The sequence below is a fragment of the Phoenix dactylifera genome, chromosome 13 (genome assembly GCF_009389715.1).
Source record: "Phoenix dactylifera cultivar Barhee BC4 chromosome 13, palm_55x_up_171113_PBpolish2nd_filt_p, whole genome shotgun sequence".
Classification (NCBI taxonomy): domain Eukaryota; kingdom Viridiplantae; phylum Streptophyta; class Magnoliopsida; order Arecales; family Arecaceae; genus Phoenix; species Phoenix dactylifera.
Window position 1 is genome coordinate 6,300,069 of NC_052404.1, and position 20,702 is coordinate 6,320,770.

Genomic DNA, 20,702 nt, shown 5'->3' on the forward strand with positions numbered 1-20,702 from the left:
AAGTCCTGCAGTGCAAGATAACCCTGGTTCCCCTGGTTGAAAGTGAATATTTACTATGGGCATTTCTTGTGGTGGCATTTGACATGCTGCAACTTTCCTGTGTTATTATCTGTTTCTCTGAATCATATACTTGGTATATTGTTTGTGTGTTCATTCACAATAAAACTATACCAGTTTGTGACATTGTTCATGATTGCGAGGAGTGAATTCTGGATTCCTTCGGAAACCTGCTGTACTTCCCTATGGTTGACGCACACCAACTGCATCCTTGGGTCGACCTAGGTACTTTGGAAGATGGTGCTTGGACATATGCCTCTCCAGTCTCTACGCAACCAATGTAGAGTCGGTGCTAAGGTTGTATCAAGATTGGTTGTTTGCATAGTCTTATTATATGCTTCCTTGATGGTTAAAACAATTGGATTATGGTTTTTATTCTAGGAAGTGCATGCGTTTTTGCAAGCTTCTTTTGCCTCAGAGCATCACTCATTCAGGTTATGGCATTATGGTATGAGGTTTCTACCTGTGCCTGGCCACCTTATTTTCTGCTAGTGGTTCATGATGACCTCGTACTAATTACCCACTAGTTTCGCCAATCTTACGTTATGTTTTCTGATTGGAGTTTTATCAAGATGAAATTGCTATTGTTGTCATGTATCTATTCTGATGATCATCTGCAACCGTAACTCCTATACTGATGCTGTCTTTGAGCATCTGGGCATGTGATACAAAATGTCTTGCAGCTTGGTCTCTGATGTGTTATTCTCGAAACAAACCTGACAACCTGGGTTCAACATTACATGCAAAAGTTTTCATGAAAATAATGAATTACTCTGTTCTTATGGATTTGTTGCCCCTGATAAAAGGAAGAGTGCCAAAAAAGATAAACAGGGAGAAATCAAAGCTTCTTAAAAATTTAAATTGTATGGCAAACAACCAGTACACCTGTACAGTGAGCAAGAATAATGAATACGTAAAGTGTAAACGACAGACAACAATTCTGCTGTTTCCTTCCTCTGAAGCACAATAGCAGATCAACAATGTTAGTAAACGGTAACTAATGGGGAAGAAAAAATAAAAAGGAAAAAAAAGTTGGCGTCAGAATTTAGCTTTTAGGAGAGAAGCACCACCACCGGTCTGGCCCTGGGAAGGAGTAGAGGAAGTTGGGCATTATCAGGAACACCTCCCCCACCTTCCGCGATTCATTCTCATGCGCAAATCTGCAAATCCCCGCCGCTACGAACGGCGTGCAAAGATGGCACCAATATATCCCGTCGAAGCTACTCAGGATGACATACCCCTCTACGGCCGGGTGGAACGCCTTGATGGTGCACCACGGCGGGAAGACTGCACTGTACGTCGGCACCCACCTCTCGTGCACGTCCAGCCTCCACACCCTCAGCCGAAGTCTGCTGCAATCGTACTCCGCATGGTATAGGCTGCCCCCGCAATCCCCGAATCTTCGCCAGGCTGCGTCCACCACGCAGTCCCGGTGCAGCGGCAGCACGTCGAAGATCTCCTTCTTGAAATCGAACCTCAGCAGCTTCCCCTGCAGCGCTTCGAAGTGCAGCTTGCCGGCGACGAAGACCGGCTTCTTTGGTGGAAGGACCGGGAGGCCGTCGACGAGCTCGACGGGCACCCGGGGCTTGAACCAGCTCCCCCGCTCCGACGAGTAGACCTCGAAGGCCCGGCGAGACTTGAAGGCTGGCTTGGAGATGAGGACTACCTTGAAGTGCCGCGAGCGGCGGGGGTCGAAGGCTATGCCGGCGACGTCGAGGCCAGCGACGAGGAAGGGGAGTGGGAGGACGAGGTGCTGGCGCGTGGTGACGTTGTAGACGTTGTAGAGGTCGGGGTGGGAGAAGGTGCGGTAGAGGAGGAGGCCGTGGCAGCTGTCGAGGACGTCGATGTCGGCCGGGTGGCCGGGGATGGCGAGGAGGGAGGAGGCCAAGAGGGCGTGAATGATGTGGCCGGGGTTGGTGGGGATGTACCGGTAGCCGCCGCTGGCGGCGGCGGTGCGGAGGAGGAGGCCATGGACGGTGGGGAGGAACATGGCGCTTTGGAAGGCGGGGCCGGCGATGAGGTCTCGGAAGGCCTTGGAGGCGCAGCGGAAGCGGCAGAGGGTATCGAGGGGAAGGCGGAAGAGGATCTTGACGAGGACGGCGTCGCTGAGTGGGCCATCCTTCTTGTGGCCTTTCTTAGTTGGAATGTCTTCAAAGATGATGGCCATCGCTGAGAGGCCTTGGAGTTTTGGAGATTTGGTTTCATGGTACCGGGAGAGGGCTTTTTAAAGTGGGAGATGGGGCCTGTTTAGGAAAGCGGGGCCAATTTTTGGTAGTACAGTGACCAGAATCTTTTTGTCTTTCGGAAATACCGTGCCTACAATTTGCAAGTCCGCGTCGTACGCATGACATTCCTGAGGAATATTTATGGCCATGGCAGTCCGACTACGAGTGAGATAGATAAATCTATTTTATTATTATTATTCTTTTTGGTACATCATCGTACAATCTGAACATGGATTAAAAAAAAAAAAAATCAGAGAAAGAGAGAGAGAATAGTGAAGTCTCAACGCCATTGCAGCTTTCCAACAAACAATGCAACACAATCAATAGCCCTTTTTAGCGGAAAGAGAATGGTGAAGTCTCAAGGCCATTATAGCTTTACAATAAACGATGCAACCCAATTAGTATCCCTTTTCGTCTCACAATAAATATAAATAATTGGGTGGCCATATATTTTCTGGATCCACCCAATCGTTGTGGATATTCTGCAACAATAGATGCTCGTTGCGAGTCCTAGCATGACCCTGGATCCACCTAATCACTGTCGCCGAGTCCCCTTCCAGGTGAATCCGGTTTGCCCTCAAGTGAGTCGTACGCAGGTAATGCCCTCTTAAGCAGCTCTAAGCTCGGCTCCAGGGACGCAGGTCTCATAGAGTCGACACTCTCTAGCCGCAACCAGTCTAGAATCAGCATCTCTGATCACAAATCTAGCCCCTCCTCTACTCCCATCATTAGACATGCTACCATCAAAGTTTATCTTGAAAAAGCTCGGGCGTGGAGCCTCCCAAGCGACAAAAATTATCTAAAATGCTCCAAAAGCTGAATGAAAAGCCCAGATGTCCCTTGCCATCTCAAACCCTCAAAGAAGCTGCATTGATAGAAACTCATAGGCTTGGAGCAGCGCCGTATCAGCCATTGTCCTACTGTTTTGATGCCGCCCCTTGAAGATTTTGGAGTTTCTATTCAGCTATTTATGATAAACAATATAAGAAGGCCTGATATCCCCACAATCAATGGAGGTTCTCATAAATGAGCTTTTCAAATACTCCAAGAAGGCTTCCACTTGGCCCTTAGGACTCTAAGAAGCATTAGTTGTAGCTAGCATGCTACCACACCTGAGCGACTCTCGAGCATTAGAAAAGGACATGTCTGATAGACTCCATCAAATTCCGACACTCATCACAAGAGGGTTGAATCCCCACTCCCCGCCTACACAAGACCCCCTTTGGACGAGAGGCAGCCCCACACCACCTTCCACAAAAACAAGGCAATGCGGAGCTGAACATAGCACTTCCATAGCTAGCCACTATCCATCAACCGAAAAGTCTCAGCTCTATAAAGCTCTCCTAGATCAGCAGCTCAAACCTTGGGTCAGCAAGTCGTACTCCAAGTCCTTCTGTCAGGCTCTCTCCCTAGAGAACCAGCACAACTAGGATTCTTTTATCTAACTGAGGCTTGAAGAGCCACATAATCTTCGCCATATCCCATTACCGTTCCCCAGGGATGAGAAGGTCGCACACCCTGAGGCTGGAGGTCTCCATACCAACCATAGTGGACCATAATCAGAGAGGAATATCCGACAACCAGGCATCCTTTAGAACATCAATCGACTGGCCATCCCCAAATGTTCACCTAATCCTTTAGAACTCGCACATCTCTCGCCAGATGAAGGAACTATGTCGACCTACTTGAAAGTCCAATGTCGAGATCTGGTTGTTGTACTTGGCCCTCATCAAGGAACTGTACAGGCCATCTGGTGTAACTAGGAATCAGGCAACATGCTTGGCTGCCAAAGTCTCCCTTCTCATCAACAGGGAGTAGATGCCCCTACCCCCTTTGCCTCTAGGTTGGCAAATCGCCCCAAGCAACAACGTGAAGACCCCTCCTACGATCCTACACCCCCCAGATGAAGTATAGTTGATCCACCTTAACCAGCTAGACTTTTGATATGGCGGTGTGGGACAATAGATAGATCGGGGCGGAGCTGAGAACCGATCTCACCAAGATAACTCTCTCCACCATGGAAAGAGCTTTTGTCTGCCAACCCTGTAGCTTCTGCCAGATGCCTTGCTCAATCTTGATGCATTCTAACCCCTGAAGTCGCCTCCTATAATGGAAACCCCTAGGTACCTTCAACCAACAACCTGCTCACCAACCTCCAGAATCTTCCTAATGTCTACCGTGAGAGTCGCCTTGGTCTTCGAACGAAAGAAGACAATGGATTTGGCCAAGTTGACACACTGACTAGAAGCAGAACAATAACTCTCTAGGATTCTCCTAATCCCCTAAGCACTCTATGTAGTAGCCCGGGCTTGGAGCATATAGTCGTCCGCAAACAACAAGTGAGAGATCGGCTTGGCACGCAGAGTGGGCCAATAAGCCTCAATCCTCTAGGACAAGAAAGCCACGTGAAGAGTTCTGGACAAGGCATCAACACATATGATAAACAAGTAGGAAGATAAAGGACAACCTTGGCACAAGCGAGCCGTAGAATGGAAGAAGGTCGTAAGTGTGCCATTCACCAAAATGGCAAAGGAGGGATCCTAAACATAGCCCATAATCTACTGAATTCTCACCTCATGGAACCCAAACCTGGCCAGAGAGTGGGAAAGAAAGGTCCAACTCATCCAGTCGTAGGCGCGCTCCATGTCCAACTGGATTGCCATAAGACTCCGGCGACTCAGGGCCCTCCTAAGATTATGCATAAACTCCTGAGCAATCAAGATATTGTCGGTGATGCTTTGTCCTCTCACAAAGGACCCCTACTCAGGCCTGATGAGTCTGGAAAGAATTTCTCTATGTCTGGTAACCATGACCCCAGTGATTACCTTGTAGAGAGTGGAACACAAGCTGATAGGTCTAAAGTGTTTTGGCTCAGTGGCCTCCTGCCACTTGGGGATTAGAGTAACAAATGTCCGCTTCTATTCCCTCGTCATCGAGGTGGAGTGGAAGAACTACTAGATAGAGGCCACCACCTCAGAATGGATGATGGCCCAGTACCTCCAGAAAGGGGGGGAATCCATCCATCCCTAGGGCCTTGACCTCCGTTGGGACCAAATAACCTCCTGGACATCCTTAACCGATACCGGTCTGATCAGGTCTTCATTCCCGGACTCTGACAATGTTGCCTCAAGCTCTGGTCCGAAGGTATGATCACCACTCCCAATCTAGGCTGACCATCTCGACCTAAAGAACAGTAGAAGCTCTCGGCTGAGCTCTCTGCATCCTCCGTCATCTGACCACGGCTCTCTGCATCCTCTATCTGACGAAGACTCCTACCTAGTGAAAGAATCTGGTGTTCCTGTCACCCTCCATGATCCATTTTATCCTCGAGTTCTGACGCCAGAAGTTCTCCTACTGATGTAGAAACGAATGATACAAGGCCAACTGCGATCTTAGATCAATTATGTCCTCGGGTGGTAGGCTTCCATCCCGCTCCTCCTTGGTCTGTAGCCTGGCAATACATCCTTCGGTTTCTTCCAATCTTATTATTATATTTCCTACCTCCTCCCTATTTCATCTCTAAAACCTACATTTAAGCAACTCAAGCTTACGGGCCACCCTCTACATCACATTCCTCCGAACCACCTTGCACCGCACCTCCCTCACAAAGTTCCAAGAAAGCAGATACAACAACCAGATCTTCTCGAACCAAAATTAGCAACAATTCTAGGTAGGAGAATCAATGCGAATAAGAATCAGGCTATTGTCCGAGCCGATATGGGGCAAATGCTGGATATGGTAGTTCGGATGTCGTTGGACCTATCTAGCTGTGGCAAAGGCTCTATCGATCCTCTTCCAAACTATTGTTTGGTCCTACCAGTTGTTGCATTAGATAAACCTTGGCCTAGAGAAATGCAGATCCACAAGACCATTAACTGAGATAAAGTTCCGAAACTCCCTGACTTCAATCTTTCTTGAGAACCCTTTGCCTTCCCGCTTCTCCATCGGCCCATCAATGCAGTTGAAATCACCAGCCACCAAAGTAGGGATGCCTTGCCGAATGATACAAGACACGTCACACCCTAGTTCTCTTCGATCCTTGTACTCAGTAGAAGCATACATAGCTGAGAAGCACCAAGGGTCATCATTGTTATCAGTAATAACCATAATTGCTTCCTAACTATATCTATTGAAAATGTCAAACTTAGCAAGGCTCAACCTCCACACCAACATAATGCCTCCAGATAAACCCTGGGAATCAATAGCAAAAATACCCTACAAGGGGGAAAATCGACGTCTGGCACTCTGAAGACTTCTTCTAGATAACCTTGTCTCCAAAAGAACCCAAACATCCGGACTAAACTTGACCTAGATTGGGACGAGCTAGGTCCAAAGGTTTTCTTTGGGGTTGACTCAGTCATCTTCCTCAATCGGGCACCGCTTCTAGGGCCTTTCGAGATCCGAATCTTGGCTGTCGCAAGCCACGGCCTGAACACTGCATCCCTCACCAAATCTAACAACTCCTCCGTCGAAGCAGTTGTATCGGGGTCCATCTCCACCACCATGGGAATTGGGGCCACCCCACCCCGTCTAAGGTCCTCCATCACCAGCTCTAGTAGGGAGAATTGGCAGTCCTCCTCCTTGTGGTGGATTCTACCACAGGAGTAGTAGAATGGAGGCACATTTTCATAGACGAAGCACTGCTAAAACACCCTAGATCTCCCCCAAATTAGAATCCCAAGTTTGAGCAGATCTAGGGCACTGATTTCTAGCTTCACATGAGCATACCCCAACTTCCGTAGTTGCTCGGTGAAGTCGTCAAGGACCAACGGCCAGCCGGCTGCCGCCACAATCTCCAAAATCGACGATTTTCTCAGTATTCCAACGGCAAGTATGGGAACTGAACCCAAACCACCATTATCTTCACCTTATCTACCCCGAGAATGAAGTCTAGAACCCATGGTTCCATCACCTCGACTATCCAGCCACCACCCACGGCCCACAGAGCAGAGCAACTTTCTGATCAATCTCCTTCCTAAAAGGGAAGACACAATGGTCCTCTGCCACTGAAAAGGCTTCCACTTCGTAGTCAAGACTCCCCTGAATTTGAGATCTCGGGCGAACCACTAGGCGGGGACTGTTGAGATTTGTATCCTAAATATCAATCGTCAGCATATTGATGATTGAATTTTGTAAATGAATTGATAAATTAATAAAGTATTATTTGGCATTATTCATCATTTCATCTTCAAATGAACTCTTATATGATGAAGTCCTTACGACTTATGTTATGATAAAGGAGAATTTATCTTTGAGTCCTTAAACTGGTTCGCGACCAAATGATATGTTGTTACTAGGACGACAGCATTATCGAGATTAGGTCGTTGTGTGACATATACGTTGGTTGTCCTCTTAACCAAGGAGTGTGGAGATACTGGTATGCCACACAGGTGAAGTGTAGGAGTACATTTCACTGAACGTGATCAATTTCGTAATGCTTTACTATCAAGAGATATTTCGAGTGAATATGAGTATAAGTTTGGCCCTCTGACCTGAGATCACAACCTGTGACTAGCAAGCAACTCACTGTACTTTGGTACCGGACTACCTGAATTTTTAATTCAGTGACGGAAGGTCATTGGGTGCAGTCAAGTACTTGCGTAGTCAGTTGTGAGTCGAGATAGAATTGACCCCTCCTGAAAACAGGAGATAATGTCTTATGATTAATTTAGCAAAACCTTGGCCAGGATAATCCCAGTGAGGAGTCACGGGATATCTAAAGTTAATCACATAATGGATGTACCAATTATAGGGTTGACAGTGAACTCTAAGTCATCATAGCATTAGGAGTCAAAGGGATTGAATTATACAGAAACCATATTTCAGAATTTCAGAATATTTGCTTCGCATATATTCGGCCTATCCGGACGTCGGGTATCATTGCTAGATGGTCACATCGATTAGTATAGGAAGACGTTCCTATACTATCGGCTTACGTTCGAACCTATGAGGTCACACACATAGAAATTTCTAGGTTGATCAAATGGCTGGTTGATGATTAAGAATCATTTAGGGATAATTTGGTCAATTCGATTGACAAATTATCTAAAGCAAAAGTTGCATTAACATAATTATTAAATTATTGGAGGATTAATTAGTAATTAGATTGCTAATGAACTCAATTTGATTGAATAATTGGACTTAGGTTGAGCCAAATTGAATAGGATTCAATTTGGGCTGCATCAGGGTTTGACCTAATTGGATTGGGTTCAACCCAAGTAGATTGAGCTTTGACCCAATTGATGGGATTTGATCCAATTGGATTGGGCTTGATCCAAATCAATTAGAAGACCTTATTTGATAAGAATTATGAGTCCAAATAATCAGAATTGGATAAGGAGAAGAATCCCTAAATTTTAGGAACCCAACCTTATCTTCTTGGAGAAGAATGACACCTTGATTTATTCCCAATATTTTCCATGCCTATCCTCCTTATTTTTGGCCAAAAATTGGCATGAGAGAGAGGAGGCGTGGAGCTATATTTTCAATAAAAATGGCACCTTAAACATTTCTAGAAAGATTTAGATGCATTTCCTAATTTGTAGGGATTGCATGTTGCATGAAATAGGATGGTCTGCAGCTGAACTTTGGACGTATGAATTCCTATCTTTTAGAGATCCAAAATGCACAAAATTTAGATATGTTTATCTTCTCTTAGCTGCCAAACCACCAGAATTTTTAGGGATTTTATCAGCTAAATTAGTTGGCTAAATTAGGTGTGAGGCGTGGGGTGGTCTTTTGGCTATAAAAGACCCCCATGCCTTGGGTTCAAGATATATAATATTTTGAAGTTTCAAAAAAATTCTGAAAAAAATTTCTGAGGGCCTCCATCCCTTCTTCTTCTTCTTCCTTACATCCATCCTCCATATCCTTGAAGAACAATTAAAGGTTGAGTGTTTAGAAGGAGACAGCTTCAGCCATTGCAACGTTCCTGCACGAGCTAGCACTCCCGTGGAAGACGATCTACCTAGGACTTTGCATGTACTTCTCATAGAGGCCATTGGAGTGTGTGGCTACGAAGTCAAGGATCAGATCTACAAGTTTCTTCTATCATAAAAGGTATTAATCCCACATCAATATTTTATTTTGGAGTCTGGGTCTAGGTCTGATTCCTCGAGGTTTTACCCTCCTTTGGGGCTCCTCACGGAGTTATCTCCAGAATCCTTGATGGATATTTGGAGATTAATCGGAATAGAGTGTTTATCTTTCAGATCTGATAGTTAATCATGCATGAAAGTTTAGCATAATTGTTTTAAACGATTCCGGCATAATCCTATGTGTTCTTAAGGGTACTGATTTCTAGATTGATCTTGTAAGCATGCATAAATTAAATTGTTTGATTCGGTTTTTTCAGCTGCATTTTAAAACTTAAAAAGAACTAAGTATGGCTTGATCCCCCTTATGAAGGGGTACATAGGCAACCCGATCAGGTTTAGCCATGGTTTTCAAAAAAAAAAAAATTCAGCATGCTTAACACCGAAGAACCTAGGATTCACTTTCAGTGTATCAGAGCCAGGTTCGTGTTTAAACTTTTATGTTTTAATTTGTGTAATTAAATATGAAATCATGAATATATTTAGATTAGATCTAAAGATTTTTATGATTCATTTAATTGCTGATTATGCATGATAACTAGATCTGAAATTTTGAATGCATATGATGCATGTTTGTCTAAGATTTGTAACATAAACAAATATAAAATCATAATATTATTTAGATTAGATCTAAATTAAATTTATGATTCAATTGATATCTGATTTTAAAGAGCAAATCAGATCTAAAAATTAAAAAAAAAATTATTACATAAGATGTATGTTGTTTTGAATTAATTCATGTAGTTATGTATATGTGATGCATCAACATAAAACATAATGACTTAAACATGAGTTAAATCTGATTACATATGATTAATTACAAATACTCAGATATGAAAATGTGTTTTAAGAACTGAAAGATTGTTATTAATATGAAATTAAAAAGAAATATACAATGATCAAAACTTTCATAAGTCTAACTTAATTAAGAATTAAGTGTTATGAAATAGAATTGTAACTCAATTAATTGACATTGCATAATTCTTTGGGCATATGGGTTAGCTTGAATCAAGTTACTAGGATTGGGTTAGATCTAAGGTTAGAATCATACATGGACAATAGAATTAATTGATCAAATCTAATTAAGTAGTAACTAGATTAGGTTAAAAAAATTCTAGGTTAATTTACAATAGTTGTAGATGGATCAAGTCCATGTCTTTGATTAGACCAAAGATAGAAACTTGATTTAGGCTCAGAGGTGTAGCCCGAGTCACTTTGAGTAATCAAATCAAAATTGATTAACCAGTCAGTGTCTAAGGTAAGTTTGGCAGTTTTGACCGGTGGTTTTTAATTGGGAGCTACTCGCACTGATTCGTCCTTTGTCGAGTTAATGGCATATCCCTTCCACCGATCTCACTTACCTGGCCGACATGGTCAATCACATTTTGGATTGGATCACTTACTGATTCGAGTTAGCCCATGCCTATAAGAAAAATCCAGTTTGACTAATTTAGGTGCCTCCTTAACCGTTTCAGTCTAATCTGATTGGTGAAGTCAGTGGGAGAAATTCGACTAACCCGGATCTTCTCATCTATCCTAATATGAAATCCTCTAAAATTATTGGTCCTTAAAATGAAATGGTTATGGTGATAACTAGGTCATAGCCTCCTATTAAGTTGGGTGATAATGGGTCCAATGTTTTGATAATTATTGGAGGCGCCACACCACCTGGTAACTTATCAAGCATTGAAATTGTCATTCAATATATGATGAGTTAAATGTACCTTCAATAGGCGGTCAGATGAGCCCGAGCCACACTCGGGCTTGGTCGTCTATTAATTGATTAGACTTAACCCTATCATTAATGGTTGACCTGACTAGGTATTCGGTGGAGGCGCCACATGCCTGCCCGAAAAACCTAGGGCAAAATCATCACTAGGAAGTGCTTGGTGAAGCAATTGGTTAAGAAACTACCAATAGGTGCGTATGGGTTGCCCGAGCCACACTCGGACCTATATGCGATCTATTGGGTTCTAGTGCCTACTAAAGAATTAGAGTAATTTTTCGAATTGAGGTAGAGGCTGACCATTTGTATAAAATAGTGGAAGTACCTTTAGACTAAAGTCAAAGTTTAATGTGTTTAGTCAATTCATATACTAATAGCCAAATTTTCTTTATACAGAAATGGCCACTAATTTGTCACTTCGCTCATTATTGGATAATGACAAGTTGACTGATCCCAACTTCAATAATTGGTATAGGAAACTGAAAATTGTACTAAAGCATGAATGGATCTTTTATTGATAACAGATTGGCACCCTGAGCAGCCCGCTGCTAATGCACGGGGTACGGTCAGAGACACTTATCAGAAGTGGCTCAGTGATCATATCACTGTCCGTTGCATTATGCTCGCTGCAATGAATGATACTTTAGTAGGCACTTTGAGAATGCGCAACCGGAAGACATCATTCAAGTGTTGAATGAATCATTCGGTATTCCTGATGACATTGAAAGGCACAAGACTAGTTGTGCTATTTTCAGCACACGTATGAAGGATGGGATTCGTGACCGATCATGTATTGTACATGATTGAGTTAATCGAGTGCCCTAGGCACTCTCGGATTTTCCCTATATGATCAATTGGGGAAGGATGCTATATTGAATTCTCTTCCTGGTTCGTACTGCCCATTTCTCACCAACTTTCGTATGACGAAACTGGTAGTAAATTATCACTAATTGTTGGGTTACTACAAACTTTTAAGAAGGATCACCAACTTCTAAAGGGTCGGTGAATTTAGTGGGAGGTTCGTCCAGGGTCATGGTACCTTTAAGAAAGGAAGAAGAAAAATAAGAATAAAAGAAAAAGGTGCAACGTGCTAAGCCAAGTCAGACCAAAAAGATTAAGGCTGACCACCATCTGGCAGAATGCTTCTATTGTAAAAACAGGGGCATTAGAAGAGGAATTCCTCAGTACCTTCTCACATGACCCGAACAGGCCAAGCAAGAGAAAGGCAATCAGTTGCTGATTAAGGTATTATATGATAACACCTTGTAATTTCTCTATATGTGATAATTCGACCTGGGTATTAGATACTGAAGTCCGTTTAATATATGCAATTCGTTGCAAGGACTTCAGTCAATGAGAGATTTGGAAACAGTGAGAGATTCCTGAATGTTGAGATGGAAGATCTGTTCCAGTTCTGCTTTATGAAATCTCAAACTTGTTTTCAATTCTCAGTAGTTGTCTTGAGTGATTGTCACTATTGTCCTACATCTTATTGAATGTAATTTCCGTAGGCCTTTTGGCCATAAACGTTATGAAATTAATAAAGAAATTTTTGTGATATCATTATGAATGGTGTTACTGTAATACATGGACAATTGAGCAATGGCATCTACTTGTTATCACAACCTGTTAATGTAATGTACACGTCAAGTAAGCGCCTGGAATAGATAATGTCACGGATGTCTACCTTTGGCATCATAGGCTAGTCATATTAACAAGAACAGGATAACAGGTTAAGTAAAGAGGGAATTCTCAATGTTAATGATTGTGAATCATTGACACCTGTGATCATGCTTCTTGGTAAAATGACCAAATCACCTTTTATCGGAAAGGTGAACGAGCCAGTGATTTTGACTTTTGTACATTCTAATGTATGTGGGCCAATGAGCACAAGTGCTAGAGTGGGTATTCATATTTTATTACGTTTACAGACAACCTTTCTAGGTATGGTTATGTCTATTTAATAGACATAAATCTGAATCATTTGAAATGTTAAATTATATCGTAATGAAGTAAAAAATAAACTGAAAGAGTATTAAAACTCTTCATCAGATCAAGGAGGTGAATACCTTCCAATGAGTTTTTGACATATTAGGAGAAAATGGATTCTCTCCAATGGACTCCTTCTGGTACACCACAATATAATGGATGTCAGAAAGGAGAAATCAAACTCTGTTAGACATGGTTCATCCATGATGGGGTTTGCGATCTGCCCATATTCTTTTGGGGATATGCCTTGAGTCAGCCTGCTATATTCTAAATAAGGTTCCAAGTAAGTCGGTAAATAAAACACCACATGAGATGTGGACTGGACGTAAGCCGATGCTCTTCACCTTAGGGTTTGGGGTGTCCAGCGTACGTCAAACGTTTAAACAGACAAACGTAAACCCAAGTCTGACAGATGTTTCTTTGTGGTTACCCTAAAGAACTAAAGGATATTACTTCTACTTGCTGAAGAACAAAAGTTTTTGTAAGCAATAGAGCTGTTTTCTTAGAGAAGAATTTCTTAGTAAAGGAACTAAAAGCTCTAATGTTGAGCTTAGAAAGTTCAACATGTAAAGATCAACACCATCTACTGAATCAATTGAGTCGGATTTGATTAGATCAGATCCAGAACCCATTTTAGATGCACCATTAAGAATCAGGTAGAGTACCACGTCAGCGAACAGATACTACGGTTTCTTGGTCCGAAATGGAGATCCTGTCGAACTTGATGAAAACGATGAGAATCCGATCACCTATATGGATGCTATCAGAGGCATACTCTGATGCATAGCTTGGAGCCATGCAATCCGAAATGGAATCCATGAAGGTCAATGATGTATGGATATTAGTTGACCCATCCGAAGGGATTAAACCATAGGTGTAAGTGGATATTCAAAAGAAACGGGGCGCAGACGGAAAGAGGAGACCTATAAAGCCCGTCTAGTTGCCAAGGATATTGCCAACGTTATGGTATTGACTATGACGAGACGTTTTCTTCCGTGGCAATTCTCAAGTCCATTCGATTATACTTGTGATAGCAGCACTTTTAGATTATGAAATCTGCAAATGGATGCAAAGACCGCTTTTGTAAATGGGATTTAGAAGAGGAGGTGTATATGATGCAACCTGAAGATTTTATATCTGCAGATGAGTCTAAGGTTGCAAGCTTCAAAAATCCATTTATGGATTAAAGCAAGCTTTACGGAGTTGGAACATACGATTTGATAAGTGATCAAATCATATGGCTTATTAAGAATGAAGAGGAACCTTGCAATTAAAATGGCAAATAGTTCAGTTATTATATTTTTGTTTTGTATGTGGATGACATTCTTCTAATCGGGAATGACAATCCTGCATTACAAGGAATAAAGGTATGGTTATCATCTCAATTTGCCATGAAGGATTTGGAAGAAGCATCTTACATCCTAGGAATGAACATCTATAGAGATAGATCTAAAGATTGCTTGGATTATCCCAATCCACATACATTGATACTATACTGAAGAGGTTCAGTATGATTATTCAAGAAAGGCTATCTTCGATGGCCATGGAATTAACCTCTCTAAGAGGGATTGTCCGACAACCCTCAAGAAAGAGATATAGGATAGAATTCCATATGCTTCGACAGTGGGATCTATAATGTATGCCATGACATGTACTAGACCAGACGTGGCATACTCGCTAGGAGTAGTGAGCAGATACCAGTACTGATCCAGGTAGCAACCACTGGAAGGTTGTAAAAACCATCCTTAAGTATTTGAGAAATACTAAAGATCAGTGGCTTGTCTACGGTGATTCTGACTTAAAACTTGAGGGATATACCGATTCAAGTTTTCAGTCAGATCAAGATGATAGCAAGAGCGTGTCGGGATATATCTTCACTCTTAAGGGTGGTGCATCTGCTGGAAGAGTTCCAAGCAGCACACAGTGGCAGATTCTACAGAAATATGATTAATTCCAAGAAAAGCTATCTTCCGATGGGCCATGGAATTAACCTGTCTAAGAGGGATTGTCCGACAACCCCTTAAGAAAGAGATAGTATGGATAGAATTCCATATGCTTCGGCAGTGGGATCTATAATGTACCATGATATGTACTAGATCAATGTGGCATTATCGCTAGGAGTAGTAAGCAGATACCAGTCTGATCTAGGTAGCAACCACTAGAAGATTGGTAAAACCATCCTTAAGTATTGAGAATACTAAAGATCAGTGGCTTGTCTACGGGATTCTGACTTAAAACTGAGGGAATACCGATTCAAGTTTTCAGTCAGATCAAGATGATAGCAAGAGCGTGTCAGGTTATATCTTTACTCTAAGGGTAGTGCTATCTGCTGGAAGAATTCCAAGCAGCACACAGTGGCAGATTCTACAGAAAATTGATACAAAAGAAAATATGACTGACCCATTTACCAAAGTCCTCGGCATCGAAGAGTTCGACGACACAAGTCGAAGATGGGTATTAGATACTATGCCGATTGGCATTAGGCTAAGTGGGAGTTGTTGGGATTTGTATCCTAAATGTCAATCGTCAGCATATTGATGATTGAATTTGTGAATGAATTGATAAATTAATAAAGTGTTATTTGCATTATTCGTCATTTCATCTTCAATGAACTCTTATATGATGAAGTCCTTAGGACTTATGTTATGATAAAGAGAATTTATCTTTGAGTCCTTAAACTGGTTCGCGACCAAATGATATGTTGTTACTGGAATGACAGCATTATCGAGATTAGGTCGTTGTGTGACATATACGTTGGTTGTCCTTTAACCAATGAGTATGGAGACACTGGTATGCCACACAGGTGAAGTGTAGGAGTACATTTCACTGAACGTGACCAATTTCGGAATGCTCTACTGTCAAGAGATGTTCCGAGTGGATATGGATATAAGTTTGGCCTCTGATCTGAGATCGCAACCTGTAACTAGCAAGCAACTTACTGTACTTTGGTACCGATCTACCTGAATTTCTAATTCAGTGACGGAAGGTCATTGGGTGCAGTCAAGTACTTGCATAGTCAGTTGTGAGTCGAGATGGAGTTGACCCTTCCTGGAAACAGAAGATAATGTCTTGTGATTAATTTAGCAAAATCTTGGCCAGGGTAATCCCAGTGAGGAGTCACGGGATATGTAAAGTTAACCACATAATGGATGTACTAATTATAGGATTGATAGTGAGCTCTAAGTCATCCTGACATTAGGAGTCAAAGGGATTGAATATACAGTAACATAGTCCAGAATTTCAGAATATTTGCTTCGCATATATTTGGCCTATCCGGACATCGAGTACCATTGCTAGATGGTCACATCGATTAGTATAAGAAGACGTTCCTATACTACCGACTTAGGTTCGAACCTATGAGGTCACACGCATAGAAGTTTCTAGGTTGATCAAATGGCTGATTGATGATTAAGAATCATTTAGGGATAATTTGGTCAATTCGATTGACAAATTATCTAAAGCAAAAGTTGCATTAAAATAATTATTAAATTATTGGAGGATTAATTAGTAATTAGATTGCTAATGAACTCAATTTGATTGAGTAATTGGGCTTAGGTTGAGCCAAATTGAATAGGATCAATTGGGCTGCATCAAAGTTTGACCTAATTGGATTGGGTTCAACCCAAGTAGATTGAGCTTGATCCAATTGATGGGACTTGACCTAATTGGATTAGGCTTGACCCAAATCAATTAGAAGACCTTATTTGATGAGATTATGAGTCCAATAATCAGAATTGGATAAGGAGAAGAATCCCTAAATTTTAGGAACCCATCCTTATCTTCTTGGAGAAGAATGATACCTTGATTTATCCCCAATATTTTCCATGCCTATCCTTCTTATTTTTGGCCAAAAATTGGCATGAGAAGAGAGAAGGCGCGGGGCTATATTTCTATAAAAATGGCACCTTAAATCTTTCTAGAAGATTTAGATGAATTCCTAATTTGTAGGGATTGCATGGTGCATGAAATAGGGTGGTCTGCCGCTGAACTTTGGACGTATGAATTCTCATCTTTTAGAGATCCAAAATGCACAAATTTGGATATGTTTATCTTCTCTTAGCTGCCAAACCACCAAATTTTTTAGGAATTTTATCAGCTAAATTAGTTGGCTAAATTAGGTATGAGGCATGGGGTGGTCTTTTGGCTATAAAAGATCCCCATGCCTTGGGTTGAAGATATACAATATTTAGAAGTTTCAAAAAAATTCTGAAAAAATTCTCTGAGGGCCTCCATACCTTCTTCTCCTTCTTTCTCACATCCATCCTCCATATCCTTGAAGAACAATCCAAGGTTGAGTGTTTAGAAGGAGACAGCTTCAGCCATTGCAACGTTCCTGGCGAGCGAGCACTCCCGTGGAAGACGATCTACTAGGGCTTGCATGTACTTCAAGTTTCTTCTATCATAAAAGGTATTAATCCCACATCAATATTTATTTTGGAGTCTGGGTCTAGGTTGATTCCCCGAGGTTTTATCCTCCTTTGGGGCTCCTCACGGAGTTATCTCCAGAATCCATTCGATGGATATCGGGATTAATCGGAATAGAGTGTTTACCTTTCATATCTGAAAGTTAATCACGCATGAAAGTTTAGCATAATTGTTTAAATGATCCGGCATAATCCTATGTATCTTAAGGTGCTGATTCTAGATTGATCTTGTAAGCATGCATGAATTAAATTGTTTGATTTGATTTTTCCGCTGCATTTTAAACTTAAAAAGAACTACGTATGGCTTGATCCCCCTTATGAAGGGGTACGTAGGCAACCCGATCAGGTTCAGCCATGGTTTTCAAAAAAAAAAAAAAATCAGCATGCTTAACACCGAAGAACCTAGGATTCACCTTCAGAGACATCTTCTCCATTTATTATTCGCATGAAAGCTAGAACCGAACATTCCCAAGCAAAACGAATAACAATGGTGATCTATAATCTGTAAAGGTCTCTGGAACTAATCATCAATGAAATCCTGAATAAAACATAAAATTGTTAATAAATTTAGAGTGGTAGAATGGTTGTGGATTAATTTGTTCATAGAAAAATAATTTGAAGAACCATTTTCCTTCAAGAACAAAAATGAAGAACCATTTAGTGAATTAGATACTGAGAATAATTTGAAAATTAACCTGTAGATTCAGAGTACTGTTAAGAAAGATAAAATGCCATCCAGTGTGTCTAGACCCATTGTTCGATGCAAGAGGTAATGACCCACTTTGTTGATAGTTAACTTGAAGTAAAGCTAAGCCAGGCTAGTAATTTAGGATCCCACATTCGAATTTGACGCAATCTATTTTAATTCAAATGCATTCATGAACACATGCTGTCGCACAACTGAATGAAATTTTGCTCGTGCTTAAGTTCCACATTTGTAATATTAGAACTATTCATGTCATATCACTTTTCTTTTAGCAAATAGAAGTTAATTCATTAGTAAATGTGTTATATGAGTGATTCAGCATTTTGGTCTGCCTTTCAGTTGAACATAGCTATGGTTATAATGTTGGTTGAGTTCGAGATCTCCATAGGCCTGGTCAGCCTAGGTGGTGCACATCAAGTTTTGTAACAGCTTGCCTGCCAAAAACAACTAAATAATCTTCTCATAATATAACACAAACTCTAAAGTTAGCATACATGAGGCAAATCACATTGTCAGCATCTCCACATTTTCCAAGGGTACAATGTGTACTACTTTTCTCTAGCTATATCATCTTTAAATTTTCAAGGTTGCAACGCAACAAACTTGGGGTCGTGGTGTAATGGCCCACTGACATGGTATAACAATCTTGGATCGTGCTATAACAATCCAACGCATGGTGGATGCCTCCAAGATGATAGAAGCCGAGTTGCTCCTTCCTAAAAAAACCTTGCTCAGCTAGGGTCAACAATTAGGGTTGCAGGGTCAAGTTGGAAGGATGCCGACTCGAGACTAAATGCTTCTGCTCTATTTGGTCCAGCCAAAGAGGACGGACCAAGATGCACTAAAGGGGACTCAAGCACACAAGGATCATAGTATGGGCTATGCGTTAGATGAACCCTCGTGCAACACGTCATTATGTTCGTGAACTGCTACATCACTTATCCCCCACTTCCTCTCCCAAGATGAGAATAGAATCTCGGATCGAGGAAGTAGTCTATTCAGCAGTTCAAAGGGTCATGCCTGATGACTTCAACTTTTAGGCATTTAGTATTGTCTCACAATTTTGAATCCTCCATCAGAAGATGCAGCGCTTGAAATCTCATGCTACGATCATGGCAAATTACTCTGAATCTGGGCTTATCATTCAAAATTATGATGCCACTTCATTCGCAATGCATGGGCATGTTGCTGGAAACTGGACCCGAGGGCGACCACTGGCTAAGAAGGAGGAGCTCCGATGGGTGGTGCGTCGGCGGGCTGCGTCCTCCGGGGACCTGCAAGAAGCCGATGGTCGGGGTTTCCGACGCGGCCCTTCGATGCTTAAGTCAAAGAGGACTTTTATCGAGAAAGAAAGAGAGATGGCACGTAAAGTTCAAAGTCAAAAGTCAAGAAGTCCCCTCCCCTGAGGCGAGGGAGTTTTCCTTTTACAGGAGAGGTGTAAGGGTTACCTGTGATGTGACTGGGGCGAATTAATGAGTTACCGTCATGATGGACGTGATCATGTAAATTAATAAGTTATCGTGGATGACTGAACGAGATTGAGTGAGTCAACGAGTTGCCGTAGATAGCCTGAGATTTTGGTCTGGCTAGAGGTCCATGGAGATCGTGCGCATTTAATTATTGACAGTCGTAGCAGGGTATGATCCCGGGCTGATATGTCGTGGCGTGGCCGGCAAGCAAAGCATGGTGTGGTGAGACTGCTGCAAGGCATGGCCGCGCCATGCGGACGACAAGGTCGGCCTTCTGAGGTCGGCAGCTTTCTATGTTCGGATTGCTGAGCTCGGCAGCCTTCTGAGCTCGGCAGCTTTCTGTGCTCGGCCTTCTGCGCTCGGCTTTCAGAGCTCGGCAGCCATCTAAGCTCGGAAGCCTTCTGTGCTCGGCCTTCTGAGCTCGGCAGCCTTCTGAGCTCATGCATGCTGAGGTCGTGCATGTCGAGATCATGCTTGTCGGGGTCATACTCGGATTCGGGTGCTCTGATTGTATTTGTGGGGTGGTCCATTTGTCACCTTCTGTGCTCGGCTTTCTGAGCTCGGCAGCCTTCTGTGCTCGACCTTCTAAACTCGGCAGCCTTTTGAGCTCGGCTGCCTTCTGTGCTCGGCCTGCTGAGCTCGGTGGCGTTCTGAGCTCGGCAACCTTCTGAGCTCGGCATTCTGAGCTCGGCGGCCTTCTAAGCTCAGCAGCCTTCTGTGCTCGGCCTGGTGAGCTCGGCAGCTTCTGTGCTCGGCCTTCTGAGCTCGACAGCCTTCTGTGCTCATGCATGCTGAGGTCGGGCATGTCAAGATCATGCTTGCCAAGGTCATGCATGTCATCAGATTCAGGTGCTCTGATTGTATTGTGGGGTGGTCCATTTTTCCCCCCAACACTATCCTCCGATTTCTGAGTTCGAGCTGCTTTTTATCTCGGGCGAAGGAAGTAGTCCAGTCGTCGATCGTCCTGTAATATAGCTAAATGTCTATGAAGATGTACTAAAAGTACATCCTA

The 20,702-nt window shown here is 42.4% G+C and overlaps 1 protein-coding gene across 1 annotated transcript; it reads right to left on the minus strand.

The window, feature by feature from the left end:
• Positions 1-1,102: 1,102 nt before the first annotated feature.
• Positions 1,103-2,224, minus strand: LOC120112940 (F-box/kelch-repeat protein At3g23880-like). Its single transcript, XM_039133157.1, has one exon. The coding sequence runs from the start codon at positions 2,222-2,224 to the stop codon at positions 1,103-1,105; it is 1,122 nt and encodes a 373-aa protein (XP_038989085.1).
• Between the last annotated feature and the right edge of the window lie 18,478 nt (positions 2,225-20,702).

What these genes read in the sequence shown, in the direction of transcription:
- LOC120112940 (XM_039133157.1), bottom strand. Translation starts at nt 2,224, where the DNA reads ATGGCCATCATCTTTGAAGACATTCCAACTAAGAAAGGCCACAAGAAG.